At 42.3% G+C, this 25,061-nt stretch overlaps 1 protein-coding gene across 3 annotated transcripts in view; it reads left to right on the top strand.

The window, feature by feature from the left end:
* Cpne4 (copine 4) overlaps positions 1-19,540 on the top strand; it is a 477,370-nt gene extending 457,830 nt beyond the window's left edge. For all 3 annotated transcript variants that reach the window (XM_036193242.1, XM_036193244.1, XM_036193243.1), the window contains exons 12-16: positions 1,533-1,587; positions 3,358-3,409; positions 6,106-6,239; positions 10,856-11,092; positions 17,807-19,540. In XM_036193242.1, the coding sequence (XP_036049135.1) occupies positions 1,533-1,587; positions 3,358-3,409; positions 6,106-6,239; positions 10,856-11,092; positions 17,807-17,941 (613 nt within the window). In that variant the 3' untranslated portion in view covers positions 17,942-19,540. The remainder of the gene's footprint in view (positions 1-1,532; positions 1,588-3,357; positions 3,410-6,105; positions 6,240-10,855; positions 11,093-17,806) is intronic.
* The last annotated feature ends 5,521 nt before the right edge of the window (positions 19,541-25,061 follow it).

Below are 25,061 nucleotides of genomic sequence, written 5' to 3' on the forward strand. Positions count from 1 at the left end.
GAATTCCTTCTTTGCCCTTGACTAACTCTTAAAGAAGAACTGAAAAATGCAAGAACAAATCTCAGTTGTGTTCTTCCTAGGAGAGAAAACAAGCAAAGGTACATGGCACGAGAAGGCCATGCCTTCTCCCAGGACCAATATTTCATACCACCACTACAGCAAACAATTTGTTTAAGAAAGGTCTTGCTTGTTGCCTACTCAGGGACCTAAGTTCTGGAATTGCTAGAAGATGTTTAATATTACATATAGTTATTATAATGGTAATTAGAAAATCATGTGCTTGGGAATCCCATAATCCTCTCTGGTGATAACATTTACTCTGTCTTCCTAAGATTGGAATAAGCAGAACTCCCAGGGTAGTATGTATGTATAATACAGCACCTAGGATAGTGCTAGCCCATTGTATGTGTCAATAAATATTAATGCCTCCTTTCCTCTTAACTAGAGTGCAGTTCAATTAGTATAAGATACAGCACAAATGAACTAGTGATGAATTCTAGTGATCATAGAAGAGACCAAGACTAACAAAGGGTAGATGTGCTGCATACAGCCATGTCTTATCAACTTAAATGCATGGATTATCTATCATTGGCTGCTGATTGAGCAGACAGTCAATGAAAAAATACAATGATGGAGGTGAGAGTACAGGGCAGTCAGGGTCAGATGGCAGTGGGAATGAAAGAGATTAATACACCTGGACACTATGGCACGTGTCCACAACACTTAGAAGGCTGAAACTAGAGGACTGCCATGTGTTAGAAGCTAGTCTAGACTACATGGCAATTTCTAGGTCAGTCTGGTCTATACAGTGAGGTTCTGCCTAAGAAACACATAAACAAAAAAAAAAAAAAAAAAAAAAAAAAAAAAAAAAGATCTTAACACAAAACACAGGGTCTCTTTGAGATCAGGAAGTAAGAAAAGACATGCGAATAATTTATTGTTGCTTGTGTATATGCTTAAGATGGAGGGCACAGTGAAGCCTATAAAGGAAACCATACTTGTCAGATAGCAGCCTACCAAGCTCCCCTGTGCCTTTTGATATCTCCTGAGATTCTGGGTTGTCTGTGTTTGAACCCTGGCTCTAATCAGCAGCAGCATCTTGAGTGGTACTTCTCTTCAAGGTGTCTGGCTACATGAAAAAAAAAGAGGAATAATCATCTCTTGCTTCAAAAAAATTTTAAATTATGTTTATGGAAGATCCTAATTCAGCCAATGATTGGAGTTGCCAAATTCCTCATCACTCACTATTCCAAGGAAACAGAAAATCACAATTAGGGGGTGGGATATGTGCAAATTCCAGGTTCATTTTACTCTTGGCTATCAAGTTCAGTTAAAAAACAAAACCTTGAGGGAAGAGAATACATGCTAATGAGCAGTTAACAGTAAGGCCTGTTTCTTCATTTTGATCATCTACGCTATTGTATGAGTCAGAGCTTGGCTTGGCCACATGTCCTAGTGAGGTAAAGCAGGCTCGTGTTTCTCTTCTTTCTTAGATGGATAAATAAAACGGCTTCTTTTCTATTTCATTCCAGTGACAAAATGTTCCCAGCTTTTGGGTTTGGTGCCAGGATACCCCCAGAGTACACGGTGAGTGAGAGGAGGTAGGGTCTTGTACTGCGCTCTGGCATTTCACCTCAGCACTCTTGCTCATGTTTGCTGTGTAACTATGGTGGCCCAAGAGTGTAGGATGCTTGTTAGAGCCTGCCTTTGGCAAAAACAAACTAACAAAAAAAAAAAATTCTTGGTGTTCTGGGTATGTATTTAAGGGTCCAGTTACAGGGTTCTTTGGTTTAACTCAACAGCAATATGGTGAAAAACTGAGAATGCAGCCCAAACCATTGCATTCCAGAGGTTCAAACTGTCCATTCAGATCTTCCTAAGGATTGCCAGTGCCAGTGTGTTTAGTAGATAACTTGGGTAGACAAGGAAAGATCTTTCGAGCTAAAGAAAAATTTGAGATAAATAAACCAAGTAGGGCAGCTGGCAGTCAGCCAACTTGCCTGGAATCTGCAGAGGATAAAGGGACGGTGGGTACACCCCAACTGTTTCACCTGTGACCTCCCACTCAGAAAGGAGGTATCTGTCTTTTAAAGAGGTGACCTATTTTTCAGTACCCAAGAGACTCTATGGTCAGAAATACCTTTGAAATGGAATTTTCCATGAAATTCCAAGTGATTTAATAAAACTGTCCAGATGCCAGAATATCCTATTTCTTTTATCAGATTTTAGAGGGAAGGAAAGAGCAATCTGTGTATCATCTAGCCTTATGCCTAGGCACTGCCAGGCAGGGGAGTTTGTGATGGAAGATTACAGGCTGTATCACTTTATTCATTTTTTCAGCAGTAGAAGGCAGTCTGTTTCACCTGTGTGTACATGAAGATCCCCCGGCACTGTAATTCTGTGTATCAGAACAATCCTTAAATGTCAACAGCTTAGCCAGTGCCTCTATGAGTGATACCATGTCTATCCATCAGCTTCAGTTAATTGAGTTCTTATTTTTTTAAATAAGTGGATACAAGTAAAAGCTCATTCAACTTTAACCCTTCAGTCTGTGGCCAGCTGAATCTAGAGATGATCTGTAGTTACCTTTTTCTGAAGCCTTTTTCTTCCTTCCTTCCTCGTTCCTTCCTTCCTCGTTCCTTCCTTCCTCGTTCCTTCCTTCCTCGTTCCTTCCTTCCTCCTTCCTTCTTTCCTCCTTCCTTCCTTCCTTCCTTCCTTCCTTCCTCCTTCCTTCCTCCTTCCTTCCTTCCTTCCTCCTTCCTCCTTCCTTCCTCCTTCCTTCCTCCTTCCTCCTTCCTTCCTCCTTCCTTCCTCCTTCCTTCCTTCCTTCCTTCCTTCCTTCCTCCTTCCTTCCTCCTTCCTTCCTTCCTCCTTCCTTCCTCCTTCCTTCCTTCCTTCCTCCTTCCTTCCTCCTTCCTTCCTCCTTCCTTCCTTCCTCCTTCCTTCCTCCTTCCTTCCTTCCTTCCTTCTTCCTTCCTTCCTTCCTTCCTCCTTCCTTCCTTCTTCCTTTCTCCTTCCTTCCTTTCTTCCTTCCTTCCTCCTTCCTTCCTTCCTTCTTCCTTCCTCCTTCCTTCCTTCCTCCTTCCTTTCTTTCTTTTTTAATATGCTTTACTTGTCCCTCCTGCTAGCATTTATCAGATTCTAGAAAATCTTCCTGTCACCTCAGCTCCACAGGGAGCTGAGGATTCACCCTCCACCTCAGATTGATCGTATGATGGCTTAAAATTGTACCTGCTGCTTAACTCACAAGGAATGTAATGCCATTTGTTTGCAAACCCTAAGCCCCCTGTGCCTCCTCACTGGATTCAAGTTGTAATTCCCCTTTCTTCCTCTTTTAAAATTTTAATTGGTGTCTAGGTCTCTCATGACTTTGCAATCAACTTTAATGAGGACAACCCAGAGTGTGCAGGTAAGTCATAACAGGAAAGAAAGCCAGCATCTCAGAGCCCGACCCTGTGCACCTTTCCAGGTTCAGTTTCTCTCTACTAGGGCGACAGATCAGGTGTGAGTGTGCACAGCTCAGAAATGGGCCCTGGGACTCCAAGTAAGTCACACTGCTCCACTGGGAAGAGAGAGCTACATTGCAGAGTGGGACAATGTAACCTGGAAGATGCAGAATGCAGGGAGAGCTTAAGCTTTCAGTAAAATCCTGGGTGCTTCTAGCCAAACTAAAGTCAATCAATCAACTTTAGTTAATAGATTGATTAAAAATTCATTTTAATTTTTTAAATGGGAGAATGGCCCATGATGGGCCAAGATGAAACATTCTTCTTTCTGCTTCTCAACCTTTCCTGAGTTTCCTCTCTGTGTAGATTTAAGGAAAGAGAGAAACCCAGAAATCACTTTACCCTTCCAGCATGCTGGCTAAGGTGATTTTGAACAAATATCTTCATGGTTTTGTGCAAGAAAGAACTCAAAGACTTGAAGACTTGGTCTGGCCCATGTTACTTTGTTTCCTCCTGGCCAGAAATACCTACACATGATTTCACAAGATAATGATGCTGAGAGAACAGTGATAATTATCATACATTCCGCTTTCAAATAAGTAACAAACAGCCAAGTACTTTTGAAGCTGTGAAGGTAGACAGTTTTAGAGAATAAATGTCCATGTTTCTCTCCTCTTCCTTATTGAGGAAGAAGTGGGCTACACCATAGTTAATTGAGATTGTAGTGAAGGGTGAACATTCTGAATTCTTTCACAAACTTGGCATTTAGTGTCCAAGACTATGATATCAATGTCATTGGATCTGAACACAGTAACCTCAAAGTCATGATCTATATTATCTTGTATTCCTTTCCCCGTCACTCAACCCCAGTTTATTATGGTTTAGGTTCCTCTAGTCTCCAGACATCCCAGCCTAGCTGAAAGCCTGAGCTTCCAGTTCAGGGAGACTCTGCCACAAAACAGTAAGGTTATTTCCCACCAGGGGAGACTGCAGTACCTACTCCGGTGTTCATCATTTCACACACTTGAAGTTCAACTGCCTGATAATTTTGGAAAGGAAATCCAACTCCCTTATCTTAGGCAAAGGGTTGTGTGCCAAAAGGAAGATGGAGCTCCTATTCAGCATCACTTTACTCCTGCTCCACACTGTGAAATGATTTGGCATCTACCTTTGGAATGACAGGCACAGGTGTTTCAGGCTGGGGAAGGTGGGTGGAGTGTTTTCAATAAGGTTGGGAACCAGTGCAACGCAGAACAGAACTCGGTCACCCAAACCGTCCCCAAGCTGATTTGCAGTGTATGATGACTACGGAGAGCAATTTCAGCAGTGACTTCTGGGAATCCCTACAGTCAAAATCAAGAGCAATGTGCTGCTTTCTTACCAAGAAGGATAGAAGGATGAGCTGAAACATGAGAAAGCAAAAGTCACACAGGCACCAATGGCATCCATGTGAATAAAATGGATTTATAATGGCAATTTATTTATCTGTCTTCTGGGGGCAAAACTGTAGCATGAAACATGATCAAAACCCATCACATTTGAATAACAGTGTGGGCAGAGCTACCTTGCCCAGAAGAATCCCAGCCTTTTTCTATTTCCTGAACTCATGTGACCTCGGGGTGAATGCCCTTCTTTAAAGGAGTGATTGACATCAGTTATATCATAGCTCCCCATCTGTGAGCATTTGGGCTGTTTGCTTCTTCACAACACACGTGGTGTGTTCTCAACATGGCTGCAAGTTCTTTGGGGGAATATGGAAGTGAGTGAGTCATGCGTGATTCTTGCCTTCAATGAGGGTGACATCTGGAGAGATCATCACATGTGCACGTGACAGTTACAGGCAGTCTAGGTAGTAGTTACTCTAAAATCAGCAACATGATCCAAAAATAAAAATTAAAATAAAAAAAAACAGACCCTAAATCCAACTTGCTTAGTGGTTCTTTCAATTCAAAGAGCTGATTTTATATATCAAGTCTGCAACTTATTTTTTCTGGGACCTGGGGCAGATTTATAACTTCTCTAAGCTTCTACTTCTTCATCTATAAAATGGATGCAGCTTCTGTCTCCTTAAACTATGGTGATCTAATAATAAAGGCTTAAATGGGGCAAAGTTTGAGGAAACAGTTGCTTTTGACTTGACTCTGTGATTTGATTTCAGTGGGCGAGGGGAGGCGGCAACAATATACTGAGCTAATATTCCCTTTTGCCTTAAGAACCTACATGTGTCTGTACCCTGTGCCTGTTATCTTGGGGTTTTGTGGGAGTGGGGTACCTCTGACTCTTTGGCCTTTTTCTGGGAGCCTTTTCCTCCTACTGGGTTGCCTCACACAGCCTTGGTATGAGTGTTTGTGCCTGGTCTCATTATATCCTGTTATGCTATGTTGGCTTGATATCCCTAGAAGCCTGTCTTTTTAAAGGGAAACAGAGGAGTGGATCTTGGGGATAGGGAACAGGGTGGGCAAAGAACTGGAAGGAGTCGAGGGAGGGAGAATTGCAGTTGGGATGTATTGTTTGAGAGAAAAACAAATAAAAAGAAGAAAAGAATCTATGTGTGATATGGATGAGGACTATGTGGACAAAGTTAATGTTTTATTTTTGTGAGTAGGCAAATTCAGTTGAAGGGACTATGGAAGTGATGATTTCTCAAATCTCACTTCAGGAATTCAAGGAGTCGTGGAAGCCTACCAGAGTTGCCTTCCAAAGCTCCAGCTTTATGGCCCCACCAACATTGCTCCCATCATTCAGAAGGTTGCCAAGTCAGCTTCGGAGGAGACCAACACCAAGGAGGCATCGGTAAGGAGAGGGACAGGTCACCTGCACTGGGGATTTACACTGCCTCATTTGGATATTGGTCATGAGACCCATTATAGTCTAACAATCAATTCTAGCTTTCTTTTGTTTTGAAGTTGATTTAGTATTTATTTTTGTTAGTTTATTATCATTTATTTTATATCTTGCACTTCAACTGTATTTGGATTACTCAAATCTTGCTGTCATTGGATAGCTAGGTTCTGGTTGTTCCATATTGCCCTTTCTGTTATTAACTATGGTCTTACACGGGTGTTTAGGCACCTGGATTTGGAATGATTATAGGTTTAGGTAGTGATTTTTGTTTTTGTCTTTGTTGAATGGGTTTTTTGTCCCTTGGTTTCTGTTTCTTCTTTGGTCTTCTGGCCTAAGTGGCCAAGGGTTCTGGTGACTGGCCAGTCTTCAGGCCCAGTAGGGTGTCTCCACTGGGGATTTATGGGCCTTGGGTTCCTAGATTTTGCCTGGCCTCCAGTAAAGTGTTCTTCTTCAGAAGTTGTAGACCAGAATATGGATCCCAGCAGAGGGGGTGCAGTCTAGGGTTGTTGGGCTGGCTTTAAAGAATATTAGCAGGCAGTGGGTAGTATCTCACCTGGGATCCCTAATACCTGCCTGGCCTCCAGTAAGTCCTAAATCTTCTTCCAAAGTTATAGGCCAGAATATGGAGCCAGGGGAGGGGTGTAGTCTAAGGTTGTTGGGCAAGCATTAAGGAGTGTTAGTGGGCAGTGGGTAGTGTATTACCTTGGATCCCTAGAACCAGCCTGGTCTCTGGTAAAGCTATTGGGGCTGTAGGCAAGGAGGAGGGCTACAGGATGTACCCTGGGGATCAGGGTCTGAGAGTAGGGCAGCTCAGCTGTGAGGGAGATCACTCACCTGTTCTTCTAATTGGTGTGGACTATGCCTGGGCCAATGGAGTCTACTGGAGGATGAGGAGGGAGGGGTTGGGCAGTAGAGTGGGTCTTGGAGGAACAGAATCCAGGGGATGAGGGCAGGCAGGTCAGCACTGGTGAAGACTGTGCCAGAAAAGTGGAATTCTGATGGAGTTCCAATTCTATTTTTTCTAAATGCCTTAACTTCCCTTTCTTCAACCTCTTCATCTGAGAAACAATGGAGTTAATTAAACCCAATCTGCCAGGATGTGAATCTTAGGGTTGACCTAAGTGTCTGCCCCAGGCACTCAATAGAAGAAGCCTCTATGTTCACTGAGTTGTGTCAGACTCACCTCCTATCCCAGGAATGAAAAACTAAGTCCAAAACCAAGCTTGTCCTCCAATATAGCCAGACTACAAATAAATAAGGCAACAGTTGAAGGGCCGGGGAAATGCACAATGTAGAAGAGTGCTTACAATGTGACCACAGGAAAGGGACTTTGAACCCACAGCACCTATAGAAAAATCCAGGTGTGATTGTGCATGCCTACAAACCCAGTATTGACTTGGGAGTGGAGCCATGCTGATACCTGGACTTGTCTGGCCTCCTAGCCTAGCTGAAACCTTGAACTTCCAGGTCAGTGAGTGACTCTCTCTCAAGACAATATTAAGTGGAGAGTGCCAGGGGAAGATACCCAATATCCTGCTCTGATCTCCACCCACATGTGTGCACATGAGTGCATGCACCCTCACATTCTAATGAAACACACACACACACACACACACACACACACACCACAAAAAAAGTGATGATTCAAGCTCATGGTGATAAAGAACAGTAATACAAAATACCACAATAAACATTTGCTTCAGTTGTTTGGGTTTTTGTTCATTTGTTGTTGTTGTTTTTTATTTTTTAGGAAAAATGCAAACCACAGCTACAAAGCCGAAACAAAATTGGAGCCTTTCCTTTCACATGTTAGAAGTAAATTTACATTACCTTTCCTGTGTGTTATTTAATGATGTCAGCATGTTTCTATCTAGTGTTATGATGTTTTTCAGATGGAGTAGACACTACACCTGTCTAAAAGCTCTGTAACTGAAGTGTGGTTTCCAGGATGCCACATTTGCATAAAGAAGATCACATTCGAGCCTTATCTTGCAATAATCCCCCTGACCTGCTCACACTGCACCAGTGTTCCCTTGTCTTAGGCTGGATTGAGGACCACATTTCTACCAAATGTCAGCCACTATTTTTGTGCACTGGAACACATCCTCTCCGTTATCCAGAGACTGAACCAGATGTGACGATTCTGTTCTTTATCCTCACTCCCTCCCTTAGGTAGACATTCCTGTAGTATCTCCCATTTAATCCAAAGCTGGGCCTCCTTGGCCCTACTGTACCCTTTAGCAACTGTCCCTAGAGTTAGAACTCTGAACAGCAAATTCACTGAAAGTACGTGGCTTTGCTTGTCTCCATCCCTCCTCCCACTAGTTCCTCCCCACAAACCTGTGGGAGCTTCTTTGCACCAGCATCCCTCTGAAGACTACACTTGCCAAAGTAGACATTCCATCCTCTTGTCTCTTGGCCGCTCTGTTGGTCTCCAGAGAGTTCTTAACTTTTGTTGCTGTTGGGAGTTTGTTTATGTTCATTCTTATTCATGTACTAGTCTTTGTAATGCCAAGGACCAAACCCAAGACTTCATATGCCTGACAAGTGCTCCATCAATGAACTAATACCTGATTGGGAATATTGTGGAGACTGTGAGGAATGTTCTCTTGCTTTTGGCCTGTGTTTCATCTCCCTAAACATCTTACCTCCCATCTCACAGTGAAGCCAGCACAGTGTGCTCACAATGGACACCCACACTCACTTCCAAGTGCATCTGCCTGCACTGGTGGGTACAGAGTTTTTGCTCTGATCCCCATCTCAACTGACCCTGTGGCAGCTTCTCCATGTGGAGATGGAACAAGAGGCTGTAAACCAAGAACCAGGATGCCTTTTACATTAGTACTGGGACAACCACCATATTGACACATGACCAGCCCTGCCCCTCTCCTAGCATCACAGTCCAAAGGACATGCAGTATAAGTTCTAGATACAATTTTAAATGCTGTAGTAACCACATTTAAAAAGTAAAAAGAAACCAGGAGATCCATTTTAATGTCCTTTATGAATAATAAAATCCCAACTAGCCAATATTTTGTCACTTTAGCATCTGATTCATATAAAACTATGAATGAAATACTTGGGATTGTTTACTAAGACTTTAAAATATTTGTGTATTTTACATTTAATGGTATCTCAATTTTGGTGCTGAGTTATCACAAACACTTGATCTTTATTTATCTGTTATAAGTTGACAGATGAAAAAATATCAATTATTTAATTTGATTTGTTTAAGCACACTTTTAAAAATGTTCAATAACTTAATTGGATATCTATTTTTTATTTAAAATTCAACTCCTCTCTTACTCTGGCCACATTTGAAAGATTCAGTGTTTTCATGAGGTTGGTGACTACTACAATGGACAGCACAGCTGTAGATGTCCAAAGACCCTCAAGCTGAAGGAGACCATACACAATATTTCTCATCTTTTGAGAAATAAAGAAGCTGAGACCAATGCATATAGAATATTCCAGGTCTCACAGAATATGGCTCAGAAGGCAGTTCTCCTGACTCTCAGTCTCCTGCTTTCTACCTACTCTGAGCTTTGTAATAATCAGAAAGATTATTATTATAATTAAGCTGCAATCGCTGTGCCTCCATTCATCATGACCTTAAGCCTTTAGGGCTACCATACAGAAGCTCCAAAGCCCAGATCAGATACGTATTAGCTGAGAACCTAAAAAGATATGGAGGCAGCAAGGGTCTTGAGGTCTTTCTAATAGGAACACAGGGAGAACAGATAGGCTGGAAATATGGGAGATTATCTAGCAGGTAGACCCTGGGAGACACTGTGTCCTGAGTGGAGTGGCGATGAATGATGAGCAGCTCTGGTTTGGCTGTGAACAGGGTAAACCAAAGTGAAGTTGATGTGAGTGTTAGCAGACCTGGTGAAGCTCAGGATTTGACAGTCCAGGAGTGTAGACATAACTGTCATCCCGAGCCAAAACCACCAGCCTATTTGGTATAGTAACCAAAGGGATGGATAGAAATGAATACATATTAAAGGAGACAGAACTTTTGGGATTGGTGGAGGGTAGTTTGGAATCTACTTTGGAGAGCCTTTGAGGAAAGAATCCTGCATTTTGAAATGTGAGCCATCAGGGAATGACTCAAGAAGCTTTGTGTACAGAAAACAAAAATAGCCTGTCTTTTTCTTTTCAATGGGTTGGGTTCTTAATTTTAGTTTCACATATAAGATATTATTTGTATTAGTAAAATTTTATCTTTGTGCATATTATGTGTGGAAATGCTGTAATATATGGAATATGTTTCAAAAATAATGCAAAGTAGGTAAGTGTGGAAAATAAATAAAGCAAGATTGACTATATGCTGATAATTGTTGATGCCCAGTAGTGAGCCCACAGATGTGCCCAGGCTATTATGTTTTTTGCATTACATTTTTCTTTATAAAAAGTTAAAGAAACAAACAAAAATGTCTGTTGTCCCTCCTGCTATAGTCACTCTGCAAGGACCATATCTATATAGATATCTGATACTGTATTGTCATTTTCTCCCCCACCTCGTCCCTCATCTTCACCTGTCATCTGACTCCTGACTCCTGAAGCAATACTTCATCCTGCTGATCCTCACAGATGGTGTCATCACAGACATGGCTGACACCCGGGAGGCCATTGTCCATGCCTCCCACCTCCCCATGTCAGTCATCATCGTGGGAGTGGGCAACGCTGACTTCAGTGACATGCAGATGCTGGATGGTGATGATGGAATTCTAAGGTCACCCAAGGGAGAGCCTGTCCTTCGAGACATCGTCCAGTTTGTGCCCTTCCGGAACTTCAAACACGTATGCATAGACATTATGGGGGCATCCTCACATCTCCCACATGTCCACCAATGTTGGTAGTGTCCTGTTATTCTTGATGCAGTATCAGCAGACCCTGTCTAGGCTGAACAAATCCTGTAAGAAAGATACACAGATCATAACTATTTGGGGAAAGAAGCATAGATTTAGAGATAAGAAGTCATGGTGACTATAGTTGCCAAAATTTTGCAAATGCTTGTCTTCACTCATGAAGTGTAGGACCTCTGGTTCCTTCAGGGCTGCCACAGACAGTTGGGCAGCTTGCTCAGGGAGCAACCTGAAAAAGGAGCAAGGATAAGTTGAAATTTAGCCTGGCCCTACTTGTCAGAAGATTGCCTATTTGTTGTTTGCAGAAGGCTAGACACTTAAGTCATCTCTGTACAGTGAACAGCATTGGTTATTTAGTCTGCTCACTCAGGAACAAGATGATCAAGCTAAGTAATAATGAATATAAAGGTAGTGTAATGTGGTCAGTGAGGGGAGAAAATACTGGAATAAGTTTGTCAAAGAAGACTGGTTCATGATCAAGAACGTACAAGCTTATAGTCTTTGAATCACTTCTCTGCTAGAGAGAAATCACCCATAGCCTTGGTTTGTACAGTTCTGTGTTATTATCAATAGTAAACAGTAAAACAGAGTCATATTTCCCAAATGGTTGGAGCAAACCCTCTAGATCAGTGGTTTTCAACCTTTCTAAAGTTGTGACCCTTTAATGCAGTTCCTCATGTGGTAACCCTCAACCATAAAATTATCTTCATTGCTACTTCATAACTGGAATTCTGCTGTTATGAATCATAATGTAAATATGTGTGTTTTCCAATGGTTTTAGGCAACACCTCTGAAAAGGTTGTTTGACCCCCAAAGGGATCATGATCTACATACAGGTTGAGAACCACTGCTCTAGATAATGCTCCAGTATGATGTTGAGAAAGTTCTCGTAACACTCTTCCCAATTCAGGGATAGTTATAAAGTTTTTAGATGCAGAAGTACATTAGAATTTCCACAAACCCCACCCCTAATGAAGCTGAGAAAGCCAACATTAAGTCTTTCTTGGGTTCAGAGATGCCCAAACTATGTCTGGGAGACCACGAAAATATTGTAAATAGCCACAGAGAGTCTCCTGTATCCTTTCATTGTAGGCCCTTGTAAACATTGCCCATAGCAGAGCACACCCCAGCCCCTGCTTTCCACTGCAGCCCTGGATTCCGCTCTGCTGCTTACTGCCGCCATATTCCAAAGGGAGGAGCTAGGGAGGAGCTCCCAGCAGGAGGAACTATCCCAAGTCTTCAGTGTCCTTGACAGTTTCTCCTCTGTCACCTGCACCATGAAGGCACAGATGTGAGTGTGTCCCTTTTGGAAACATTCCTGTTAGCTTCTACAGTAGCTTCTCCCTATGTGGAGCTCCTTTGCTAAAGATCAGAGAGAGAGGGGCACAGTGCCACACCATCCAATGTAGTATCCCCTCCCCTCCCTCCCCACTGGATGAGTATTTGGAAAAGCCATTCTGCTTCAAAGACTCTCATTCAAATGAATTTCCAACATTCTTCACAGCCAGTTTCTCAGTTGTGTTTAAGCACACCAAATACAATTTGGGCTGGCTCTGAGACTTTAGCCACACTAGTACTAGCAATCTCAGCAACATAGATATTCTCTTGTGCTCTCTAGACAGAGCTGTCTTTACCTCTGTCTTTCTGTGACAGCCTTCCAGTGGTCATTCAGATCTAGCAAATGCCACACAGCCTCAGCTGAACCCTAGATTCCATGACCTGTCCAACCTCTGAGAGAAGGGACTGTACACTCCAGAGCTCCCTGAATCCGTCCATTATCATAAGGCAATGTGATCACTATTCTCTTTTTAAAGAGGGACACAGTGTAATTAAAATCATTGAGCAGGCAGGAAATCAATGCCCTGCTGCAGAGCTGAGTGTAGAGGGCATTTTCAAGTAGCAGCAAAGGCTGATCTCACCATGAGATCTCCAGTCAATGTTGTGGAGGAAGGATAACAGCCCCAGCATCCATCCCATCTTCCACTTTTCCATGGAGAAAGTTTCCAAGCTCTCAAGTTGTCTGCAAAGTGTGGCATCAGAAAGGCCTTGCATTTTTCCTGTGGATGGGTATGCTGGGAAGGCATAATTTGCTGCATCTGTGTCATGTGACACTCTCTGCTTCCTGATGTGTCTGAGGTAGAGGGAAGGCTGTTCTTAAAGACTTTACTGGCCTTCCACACACAGGCCAAATAAAAGTAGATGCACCACCACCAAGTTGACCTTAACCATCATACTCCCCATCATATGACACACACAAGAGCAATGTCATCAAGCCACAAAAGGTGTTAACCTCTATCGAGCCTCCTACTAATCCTCAGATTCATGGAGTATTCACTGCACAAGGCACACACCAGGCACATTGACTCCTCATCCAGCATGGCTCCCAGAGATGCCTGACTAGGGCGGCAAGGGAATGAAGAAAAGACAGACATACAGACATATAGAGAATTTGGGGTGGGTTGGACTTGGCTCTCTGGTGGAAGCCACAGCACCACCCCTGAAGCAACTGAACAAGAAGATAGGTTTAGGTAAACAAGGTAGAGGCAGCCTCAGTAGGGTGCCGACTTCAGGCGGTAAATATGGTGTGGGGAGCTACAGCGGGCATTTTCTGTACACACTATCAACATCCTCATTCATAACTGAGGAAGGCTTTGCCATCCCTCTGAGCCTCTCCTGGGGAAGGCTTTGCCATTCCCATGGGACTGAGGTATTGGGGTCCTTTACATAGCATGTCAACAATGCACACTGACTCAGGACTTCACACACTCAGGGTTCCTCCGCTCCCCACACACTGGGACCCCAGTGAGTTAATAAAGCATGAGTCCAGGCTTTGGAGAATTTTCTAGAGACTTGCAATTTAGGACAGGCATAGCAGCAGAAAATCCACATGCTAAGCAACCCATGGGTGGATGAGGATAAGTTACAGTTGTGCCTAATGTGTGTGTGTGTGTGTGTGTGTGTGTGTGTGTGTGTGTGTGTGATATGTTTGTATGTGTACATATGTGCATATATACCTAAGTAGGTATGTAAGTGTATGTGGAGAACAGGTATTGACATCAGGGGTTTGCCTCTAGCACTTCCACCTTGTTTTTTGAGATAAGAGACCCTGACTGAACCCAAGCTCGATGACCTGGTACCCAATGAACCCCAAGGACCTGCTTATCACCCTCCCAACACCACAGCCCCAGCACTTCAATAGAAGTGCACAGGAGTATGTATACCCTGATGTTTACATGAGTGCTGGGGACCCAAATTCAGGTCCTCATGCTTGTGTGGCAAGCACTTATTGACAGAACCATCTCCCCACCTCTGTCCAACATTCTGACATTGTAACATGATGTGATTTACAGTTTATGTCTGAGAGCCATGCCATTGAATCCCAAAAACCACTGCAAGGGAAAACCCTCCTAATTTTAAGTCAGTTTGTTATTTTAGTTGGATTGCCTTCATCCCTGTCCTCAGCTGTATGCAGTTCCATGTGGCCTGCAGCTCCACAGATCTTATACCCTTCAAATGACTTCAGAGAAAGACAGACTCATGGGGAAAGCCTTATAGCTTAAGCTAGGCATTGACAGAAAAAAAATGGAAGATTTTTCACAGACTGAAGGGGGATTGGAAACAAGAGAATTGTCCCATGAGAGAATTGCCCCAATCAGGACGAGGACACAGTGTCCCTCAAGTGTGCTGTGCATTCCCAGCCTCTCTGGGGTGACACCGGCAGAGCACTGGGAGCATTTTCACCTACCTTATCTTCCTGGATTCCAAATTAGATTTTGAAAAGGATTTCATTATCCAAACTAATCTACTCAGAATTCAATAAGCCATAAATAAAAGGGAGGTGAAGAGCTGATGATATTACACACACACACACACACACACACACACACACACACACACACACACACACACCAGTAACCCATGAGTTGCCTCTCTTTTGCTGCTCTACATAGTAACATGGTGCTTTAAAGCACATAGGCACATGCTTTGAGCTGTGTGCCTCTGGGCAGCTTATTTAACCTCTCAGTGACACCAACTTTCAGTAAGATAAGGCAAATGCTACAGATACATGGATGGTAGAAGGGGGAGTTTAGGTACCATGCCTAGTCCATGGAAATGGTTAGTGTATACTGTCCATATTATTGATATTGACAATGGATTTTGTGTTTTGGGCTTTTTCCCACCCAACTCTTGTTCCTACAGCTATGTGCACACACCAGCACAAATATGCAAGGTGAGGGGAGTGCGGGGGCAGGGGAGCTCCCTTAGGAACAGTGCTTTCTAATGCACCAGTGCCACTAACCACGCATGGATATTTGCATTCAGATTCATTAAAATTGGGGCTGGAGACATGACTCAATCCAGAAAGTGCTTGCCATGCAGACATTAGGACCTGAGTTCAATCTCTAGCATCCATTCAGGACAGACCACATGGGACTGCATAACCTACTGGGGAGCTCATCCCTGGAGAAAACCAATTGTCCTCTCAACAGCCATTAATTGCCTGTAGTTCTTCATTTAGGGACAGGACCTTCTGATATTCCACCCGTTCATTGGCATGTCAATTGGCATCGGCCTTCAGCTCCGGTTTAGGCAACCATATTGTTGAGATTTAAGTAGTACAGTTCCCCTCTCATATATCAGTAGACCCTCTGGTCCACTGGTTCTTTTATTTTATTTTGTTTTGTTTTCGAGGCAGGGTTTCTCTGTGTAGCTTTTGTGCCTGTCCTAGATCTGGCTCTGTAGACCAGGCTGGCCTCGAACTCACAGAGATCTGCCTGGCTCTGCCTCCCAAGTGCTGGGATTTAAGAAATGCACCACCACCTCCCAGATCAACTGATTCTTATAATCTTTCCAACACCTCTCCTAAGACATTCCCTGAGAGTTGGGTATAGAGATTGTGTTGTGATTGTATCAACTAAGGCTGGGCACCAACTGTTCTTCATATTTTAACCAGTTATGACTTTCTGTAGCTGAAGGCTGCAGGAAGGAACTTCTTTGATGAGGAGTGAGCACACGTATTCTTAGGTAACTACATGTTAGGGATTGTGACTCAGACAACTCCTTTCTTGATTGATTCAGTAGTGTGAAAATCAGCCCTTTATAGGCTCCTTTGATGGTTCCTCATGATGATAAAAGGGCCATTAGCAGGAATCACAGTCTCATTCAAGGAAAAGGAAGAGGAAAATGGAGCCAACTAGGTCTGTCTCCTGCAAGCAGGAAGTAAGGACTTCTAAATATTCATCTAGGAAATTTCTGCTTATATCCATAGGGCAAAATTGGATCACATGGCCATCCCTAGATGTAGGTAAAATTAGGAAATTAAGTCGGCTTTGGCCTTCTAAGCTTTCTAACCAGGGGGAGGTTAGAGATGAATTTTGTTTCTGCCCCCATGTATGCATGGACCATGGTCTAAGCCCAACCAATCATTTGTAAAGTAAAAGAGTGTCTGCAGACCAGATTTGCTACAATACCTTCAGACCATTAGGGTTCAAAACTCAGCATGACGTTTCTGAATCTTCCAGATATCTTATTTTCATACTCTGTTACATAGAGTTTCCTTTTTGTTTTGCTTCTGAGATTGGGGCTAGTGTTGAATGGTTTGAGAAAGAGAAGATTAGAATACGGTCCCCTGGCCCTTAGGGCAGCTTTCCTTCCTTGGGAATCACAAGTATTTGTTAACTGGTCAACCTCCCAATTCCTTCAATAGCAATCATTGAGGCTCATACTATTGAAACTGCTTGCCCAGGGGTTGTGGAGTCAGTACTAAAGGTCAGACCCAGGAGTCAGGTCCAGCTCTCTATGACTCCAAGGTCTAACCATGTACTTGACCTCAACCATTCTCTGCTTCAGAATCAGGACTACAGGGGCATTCAAGATCCTGACTCCAAGCTCATTTTCTAACAAAATGATTACAGAACCTACTCCCACTACCATACATGTCCAACACACACACACACACACACACACACACACACACACGAGCATGAACTGTTCCTTCAATGCCATCAGATGCCTTACTGTCTCTAGAATCATCAAATGCCCCTCTCCTCTCCCTTGAATTTTAAATATATGCCAAGTGAAATATTGTTTCCTCTTGGAGGTGTGTTGTCCAAGATAAGATGTCTTGGAGGTATGCTTCTAAGATAACTTTGTCTCACAATGTTTGTGACTTTCTATAACAGTACACCTCAGATTTCAGTAGGAATCACCAGGGCATCTTGTTAAAACACAGGTCTACATTCAGGAGTACTGGCTTCATTCTAAGCATCTACACTGATAGAAAGCATCAATGCAATGTGATATCTATTGCTGGTGGGTGGCATTTACAGCATGTTACACTGTAAGAATTGTTCATTTTGGCCATGCTGAGTCCTCTAACATAATTTCTACTCTTTTGGTAGTTCCACTGCTTCTGACATAGTGACTGGAACATGTTTAAAACTGAGTGAAAGTTTAAAGAAAATAAAAACCTGCAGAAAAATTCGTCTTCAGATGTGAATTTACATTTGCGGACCCAGAACGAGGACACTGAGTGGACGAATGGTGGGGTGACTTAGGGAATGAGACTAGCCACTGAGAGCAGGGCTCAGATCTTTGAGTCAGAGTCTGCATCTGCTTCAAGTCACAGTCATTTCTTCTTCCCTGCAGGCATCTCCAGCTGCCCTTGCAAAGAGTGTATTGGCTGAAGTCCCAAATCAAGTCGTGGACTATTACAATGGTAAAGGGATTAAACCAAAGTGTTCATCGGAAGTGTATGAGTCTTCCAGGACACTGGCACCATGAATTCCAAACTTTTACAGAGTTCTGAAGCACTGTTCGCTAATATTCACTACTTCTATTCCTGTACTTAAAAACAAATAACGATAACATACATTTAAAGATAGCACGTTTCGGTGATTTTTAACTAACTGACTTTTTTTGTTTTGCATGTGTAGCCCCCAAGGCCTGATCTGTATTGTTAAAGACTTTTTACAATGAAATACAGTCATAACATACTCTTTACAGCATGTTGCCTTGAACTAAAATGGTATATGTATCCATTTTTATACTGGTTTGTTGAAATTTTGCTAAATTTCTTATTATCTTTACACTGTAAAGCATTTTGAAACATTTCTTGAATGTTGATAGCCGAAACGTATTTGGCTTAATCTCCTATAGGATGAGAGACTTTTCCAAATGGCAGATGCATGGACTGTATTTTGCATGTTTAAAATAATAAAAAATAATCCTACATTGTTTTTGCAGTTGTTATCTATGATCCCTCCCTGCCGAGAATGGCCTCTCTACTAAATAAATTTACCTACCTAGAGGTAGCCTTTTTGAAGTGGATCTGGGTCATTTAGCCCAGTGCCCATGTTTACACACTACCGTATACACAAATTCCCTGGGAATCTTGTTCTAATGGAGCTTTTTAATTCAGGGCCTGATGTTCTGCATGTCTCACAAGGTCCCATGTAATGCTAATGCATTCCTTGCACTGCACAAGGACCAGTGAGGTTCTGAACTTCAAGGCTTTCACAATAGAGATCATCCCAAACAGGGCAGCTCTTAGCCTGCTTGCCAATGGCACCTCTTCCCTGCCAGTAGCACAGAGGACTGGCCCATCTCTGAGGCGAGGCTAGAAAGTAATGAGACTGATTCCAGAAGCTGAACACCTCATATCAGTCTCACTGCTTTATAGTCACACCTCTTCCTCAACCCAGACTGAGGAGTGCTCTTTCTGGCTTGCTCCTGCTTGGCTAAAAGAGGCACCACAGCTCACTGCATGGATGGTTCCAGTTCCTAGAAATGATTTCCCAAGATTCTTCCTTGGATCTTGAATGGAATCTTGTCCATGCCAAATAGCAACATGGCTCCCCAGGTTTTTGTTCTACTCACTTGATCTTTGAGCTCAGTGTTGGGGCATCTTTTTGCCTCTTTTCTCACTTCTGAGTGTAACCTCCATGAGTAGAAATGACTGTGTAGGGCGGGAGTGTTTGGTCTGAATCTAAGGTAGTCTTGGACCAAAACAATGACTTTTTTTTGCTTTTCTGATCATCTCTTGGAGAAATGGACAAATGTTTTATACACTACAAAAAAGCACAAACGAAACTTAGTTTTGGTCAGAAAAATGGTGAAGTACATCCAAAGCAAAAGAAACGTTTTGTTGGGACAGGATTTTTTGGGGGGAGAGGGGCAGTAGTAGTTAATTAAGCAAATAAAATGTCTTGTACAATTTCCAGAGTTACAATTATAGATCCTAATCTTGCAAATACATGTCAACCAAATGCATAACATTTTGGGAATAATGGTTTAAAAAATGTAAGACTGAAAAAGAGTCATAAATGTTTAAATTGTATTGTTTTATGAATAAATTGGGTACTTACAGAATTTCTTTTCTAAGCGTTGTGGTCTTGTTCCTCTTTTCAAAGCAACTTCCTGTCAGTGAGGTGTATATTTCACATGATTGAGGTGGCATCACAGGAAGATTGGCGCTTCCATCACAGACCCAAAATTGAAAGAGTTAAGTTCTGTATTAGAGAACTACCTAATGACCATTTCTAACTCCAAACAAGTGTATGAATGTCTGTGTCTATGTACCTGGTATGTAGGAAGCAGTTAGTGGATGTTTAGTCCATGCAGAGGTGAACAATAAAATGAGTGAATAAACAAATAGTTTTGTCAATGTGGCCTCTGATCGATCTCTGACCTGTAATAGATTTAATAAGTAGGTTGAGCGTTTGTGAGCACCATGTCCACAAGCACCATGATATGATGTACCATGCCATGCTCTGATATCTGCTGTGATGTCATTGCACAATCCATACTCCCTGGGATTCTGAGTTGGTAAGGACAGAGTCCATTTGCCTGCCAAAACTTTTATATGGTTTCCTTCCCTTTTCATAGTCAGACTCAAGTTCAGCTCCAATGAATAATAAAAATATCACCTAACAATCATTTAAGGATATCTTATTTCAGGTTGCTAAAACAAGATCCCATAAACACAGTGGCTTAAATAGCAGAATATTTTCTCATGATTTTGGAGTCTAGAAAGTCCAGTCTAGGTGCCAGCCAAGGATCCTCTCTTTCTCACTCACAGTTAGACATCATCTTGCTTTATCCTCTGTAATACAGAAAATAGAATTCTTTGGTCTATTCTTACAAGAACACTAATGCTAATGTAAGAATCCCATCCTCATTACCCAGCCACCTCCCAAAGTCTCTACCTGTGAATAGCATCATAGGGGCATCAGATCTTCCAGTGTGAATTGTCGAAGGGCACAAATCTCTATTCTGCAACAAGAAGAGACTGTAACAGACACTGTTCGAATTTCTTATCTTGTGCGATCTCATTCAATCTCTCCAGCATCCTGAGATAGATAGTATCAGCTTCTCCATGAAGAGTAGAAATTGCATTTTACCCACTCCTGCTCACATCTCCCAGTATAGGTCTTTTTGAGAATATACCTTCTATATGGAGAACTCACAAACAGAGACTCTACTGAAACTAGGTGGGACAGAGTCAGCTCTTCAGGCCCTGATGACAATTTGGCTATATCTCATCTGCTGGAATAAGTACACAAAGGAGCCTGGGGTGCTGAGCCCTCCATCCTGGGGTCCAATTACTGTTCTCTTTTATGAAAGTGGTCCAAAATCAGATATAAAGCCTCACCATTAATGCCCCCTGACTCTCTTTTTAATCCTCACCTATTGAAGGCAGCATTCTTTTTTATGACTAGTTTTAGCAGGCAAAAAGAAACAAAAGAACATACATGTATGTGTATATGATGTAGGTAAAATATGCACATATTTTACACACACATTGATGTGCTTGGGGGTGGAGGAAATGAGGATGTGCAAAAAGAGTCAACATGACCCCAAAGGAGCTTGGCATTGACAATATATGTATGGCCAGAACAGAAAGGGCACACATTTAATACTTGAATACACTTCAGTAATTTGTTTGGCATAGGTAAAGCTAGCCCTAGGATTCTGCCCTTATCAAATAAGTAAGCTGATATTAATTAAAACAACATTCTTTACTCCAAGCAGAGCCCCACCCCCTTTTAACTGAAATGAGCTAGCTTCTGGCAGGCACCTGTTTCTGACCACCCAGAATGGAAGCTTTGGCTTTGAGGCAAATGGAGAAATAAAGGATTTCCATTGACAGTGTGAAATACACAGAGTCAAAGGAAGAAATCCAGCAAGGAAGTGTACTGCTAGCAAAGCCAAGGCAGCATGTTTACCTCTGCTTTCGGTGCCTACGTGGTTTTCAGCATAGCATGTTCCAAAATACTTTCCTTTGACTGACAGGTGCAGCAGCACAATGATGAAAATTATAGTGAAATGAAATAAGTGAAAGGGAGAAGGAGCAAGAAGTCAGGGAAACAAGATTTTGGAAAAAATAACTCAAAACAGAGGGATGCTGTCACCAGACTAGAAATGTTCATGGCTGTCCTTAGCAAAGCCAGAATTTGAATAATGGATACTCTGAATCCTGAACTCAAACCCCATCTCTACCCTCTTGGGTATGTTAATAGCAGACCATTAGGAAATCTGTAAGACAGTGAGTAAAGTGAGTTCAAATCCACAGAACCTACTTGAAGTCGGACATGGCAGTTTGTGTCTGTAATCACACTTCTACTGTGAGATGAGAGGTGGAGATGGAATAATCCTCACAGCTCACATGCTAGCTGTCTTGCTGTACACTTCAACAAACAGTGGGAGACCTTGTCTCAAAGTGGATGATGAAGACTGACCCCCCCAAGTTGCTTCCAACATTATGTGCACACACCTGCATTCACAGATATGAACTTACACTTAAGCATATGCACATGTCAGACACACAGAGATTTTTTTTTTAAGAAAACAGACCATTGCCTCAAATTTGGAAATATCTCTCTCATCTGAGGGTGTCATCTTCCTCTCATAGGCTCCCTACCCTGTTGGGGAGGTGTCAGTAGACCCTCAAGATACTACCAGCTCTCCCCACTGTCTACCTACCAAGGATACCATATAGATTGTACATGTTAGTGGATGCTTTCAGGAGCTGAGCAAGCCCTGTGAGTAATGCAGGATGTCCAGAGTGGAGAGTAAGAACGGAGGGCAATGGGAAAGCATGTGTCCAGAAGAGGGCAGCCACTACACAGCTCTGGGGACCAAGCAGAAATATGGACTGTCCACCTTCTCAGGATAATTGAAAACTCTGTTCTTTTGCATGAAACCCTTTAATATTGCATATTAAAAGCACATGCCAGTTTAACAGTTTTCAAAACAATACAGGAGCCTAATTGTATCAGTCAAAAATAACTGTGTTTAAGATGGATCTGGGGAACTAATTTGGCATAACAGAGTCAACTGGTCCCCTCCCCATCGGGTCTTACAACTCTTAGGAACCATTAGGGTTTTTTCTGAGTTTGTGTCTGTGATTTTGGCATATTAGAAGTTGAAACTGGAAGTCAAACATGATGGTAGCTACCTGTAATCCCAGCAGTCAAGACACAGACCCATGAAGACCAAGAGTTCTAGGTTTTCTAGAACGTTTGAGGCCTGTCTGAGCTACATGAGACTCGGTCTTAAAAAAAGGAGGCGGGGGGGGGGGCATTGATACTGAAAATGTATGAAGTAGCAGTAGTCAGCTTGTTATATGTTATCATCAATAAATGTTTAAAGGTCTGGAGAGATAGCTCAGTGGTTAAAGAGCTTAGCAAGTGCTATATAAATTTGAGTGTAGATGTAACCAGCTTGTTAAATAAGAAACACAGAACCGATTACAGAGTTAAAAACCACGAGGTCAGAGCAAAAGCGGAAAACCTTACCCTTCACTGCTTCTGCGGTGTCTATTTAAAGACTTTCTGTTCTGTTTTCTCATTGGTTGTAAACCCAGCCACATGACCTCCTTGTCACTGCCTGTTTGTACAGAGCTCCAGGTCATCTATGGTTGGTATTGAGATTAAAGGCATGTGTCTGCCATGCTGGCTGTGTCCTTGAACACACAGAGATCCTCCTAGCTCTGCCTCCCAAGTGCTGGGATTAAAGGCGTGCCCCACTACTGCTTGGCTTCTGCTCTGGCTTGCTCTGACCTCAAGGCAACTTTATTGACATACAAATAAAATCACATTTCAATACAAATAAAATATCACTATATTTGAGGACCAGAGTTCAGATCCCCAGAACCAAATTCAATGCCAGGTAGCTATGGAAGCAGACCTATAAATCCACCCTCTGTAAGTGGAAATGGGGGATTCCCATAGCAAACTGGCTAATGAGATGGCCATATTGGGTTTGATTGAGAAACTCTGCCTCAAAGAATAAAGTGGAAGAGCTATCAAGAGTGATTCCTAGCCAGGCAATGGTGGCACATGCATTTAGGAGGCAGCAGCAGGCAGATCTTTGTGAGTCTGAGGCCAGTGTGGTCTGCAGAGCAAGTTCCAGGGTAGCCAAGGCTACACAGAGAAACCCTGTGTCAAAAAAAAAAAGAGTAACACCAACCTCAGATTCCCCAAACACACACATGTATGAGCATCCCCAAAACACACCCAGGCTCGCACACATGCACATACCACATACACACATATGAAAATGGAAAAATAAGTTAAAATTGTATTCTTATTTAAAACTATTTTCAAAAGAAAATAGAACTATAATGATAGTCTTCTAATTTTGCAAATCTTCAGTGTTTTTCTCATCTTATCAATTTTTTCTTTTATTTTTTATAAGCACATAATAGTGGAACATATTCATGTGTGTGTTTCAATACATTGCAGGATGACTAAATCATAGCAATGAGCATATCCATCACTTTGAATGTTTATTCTACACTGGAATAGTGTTTGGTCAAAAATATTAAATTCTGTCCTTTGAGACAAAGTAGGTAAATTTGGAGGAAGTTATGTCAATTGACATAAGCCAGACACAGAAAGACAAATGCCACATGATCTCACTGACTGTAGAATCTAACACAGGTGTCTCTCAGAAGCGGCAGGGGGGGGTGGGGGGAGATGGGGGGGGGGGGGGGGGGTAGAAAGGTGGGGGAGGTAGGTTAGTCAGCAAGGGAAATGATGCTCCAGCTGGAATACAGCATTGAAAATCACAAACCACCTGTGTCTTAAGAGTTTCTATCGATATTATAGAACACCCTTGGGGTAGAAGGGATTTATTTCAGATTACAACTCTTAAGTCACACTCCATCACTGAGAAAGTCAGTGTACTGGCAGGAACCTGGGGGCAGGAACTGAAGTAGATACCATGAAGGAGAGCTGCTTTCTGGCTTGCTCTCCATGGCTTGCTCAGCCTGGCTTCTTGTACAACCCAGGACTATCATCTGTTCAGGGATGGCACTGCCCCAAGGCCCACCATTATCAACCATTAACCAAGAAAATTCCCCCAAAGATTTGCCTACAGGACAAACTGATGGAGGCAATTTCTTAATTGATGTCCCTATTTTTAACTTTTGGTTTTAATCAATCATTTTATTTTTCCATTTCATTCAATGTCAATCTATGGTAATGTTTGTAAATGCAGAACATGAAATCATAGCAATGAAACTTGTCTGGCACTTGTCAGTAGTTTCTTTGCTTATGAAGAGTTTTATAGTGCCATGCATTGGTCATTTAGAAAATATTTATTCACTCAGAGTTTTAGATCGTCTAAATGCTTACACAGTTGATTTAACAACAACAAAACATCACATGACCTATTGCTGTATAATATCACTTGTCTCATCAAAAAGTATTGAGAATCTGTCAAATTATGGCAGCAGATTCAATTTTTTAAAAATCCTAATCTTTGCTAGAATGCTCAAATGTTGTCATTGGCAATAAACCCTGTCAGATGTTCTTCTTGGAGTGACAGGCTCACTTCACTCAACTTCAAGAAAAATATCTCCAAACATTCATGTATCTGTCAATCATTTTTTAATGTT

The sequence above is a fragment of the Onychomys torridus genome, chromosome 7, assembly GCF_903995425.1.
Source record: "Onychomys torridus chromosome 7, mOncTor1.1, whole genome shotgun sequence".
Taxonomy (NCBI): domain Eukaryota; kingdom Metazoa; phylum Chordata; class Mammalia; order Rodentia; family Cricetidae; genus Onychomys; species Onychomys torridus.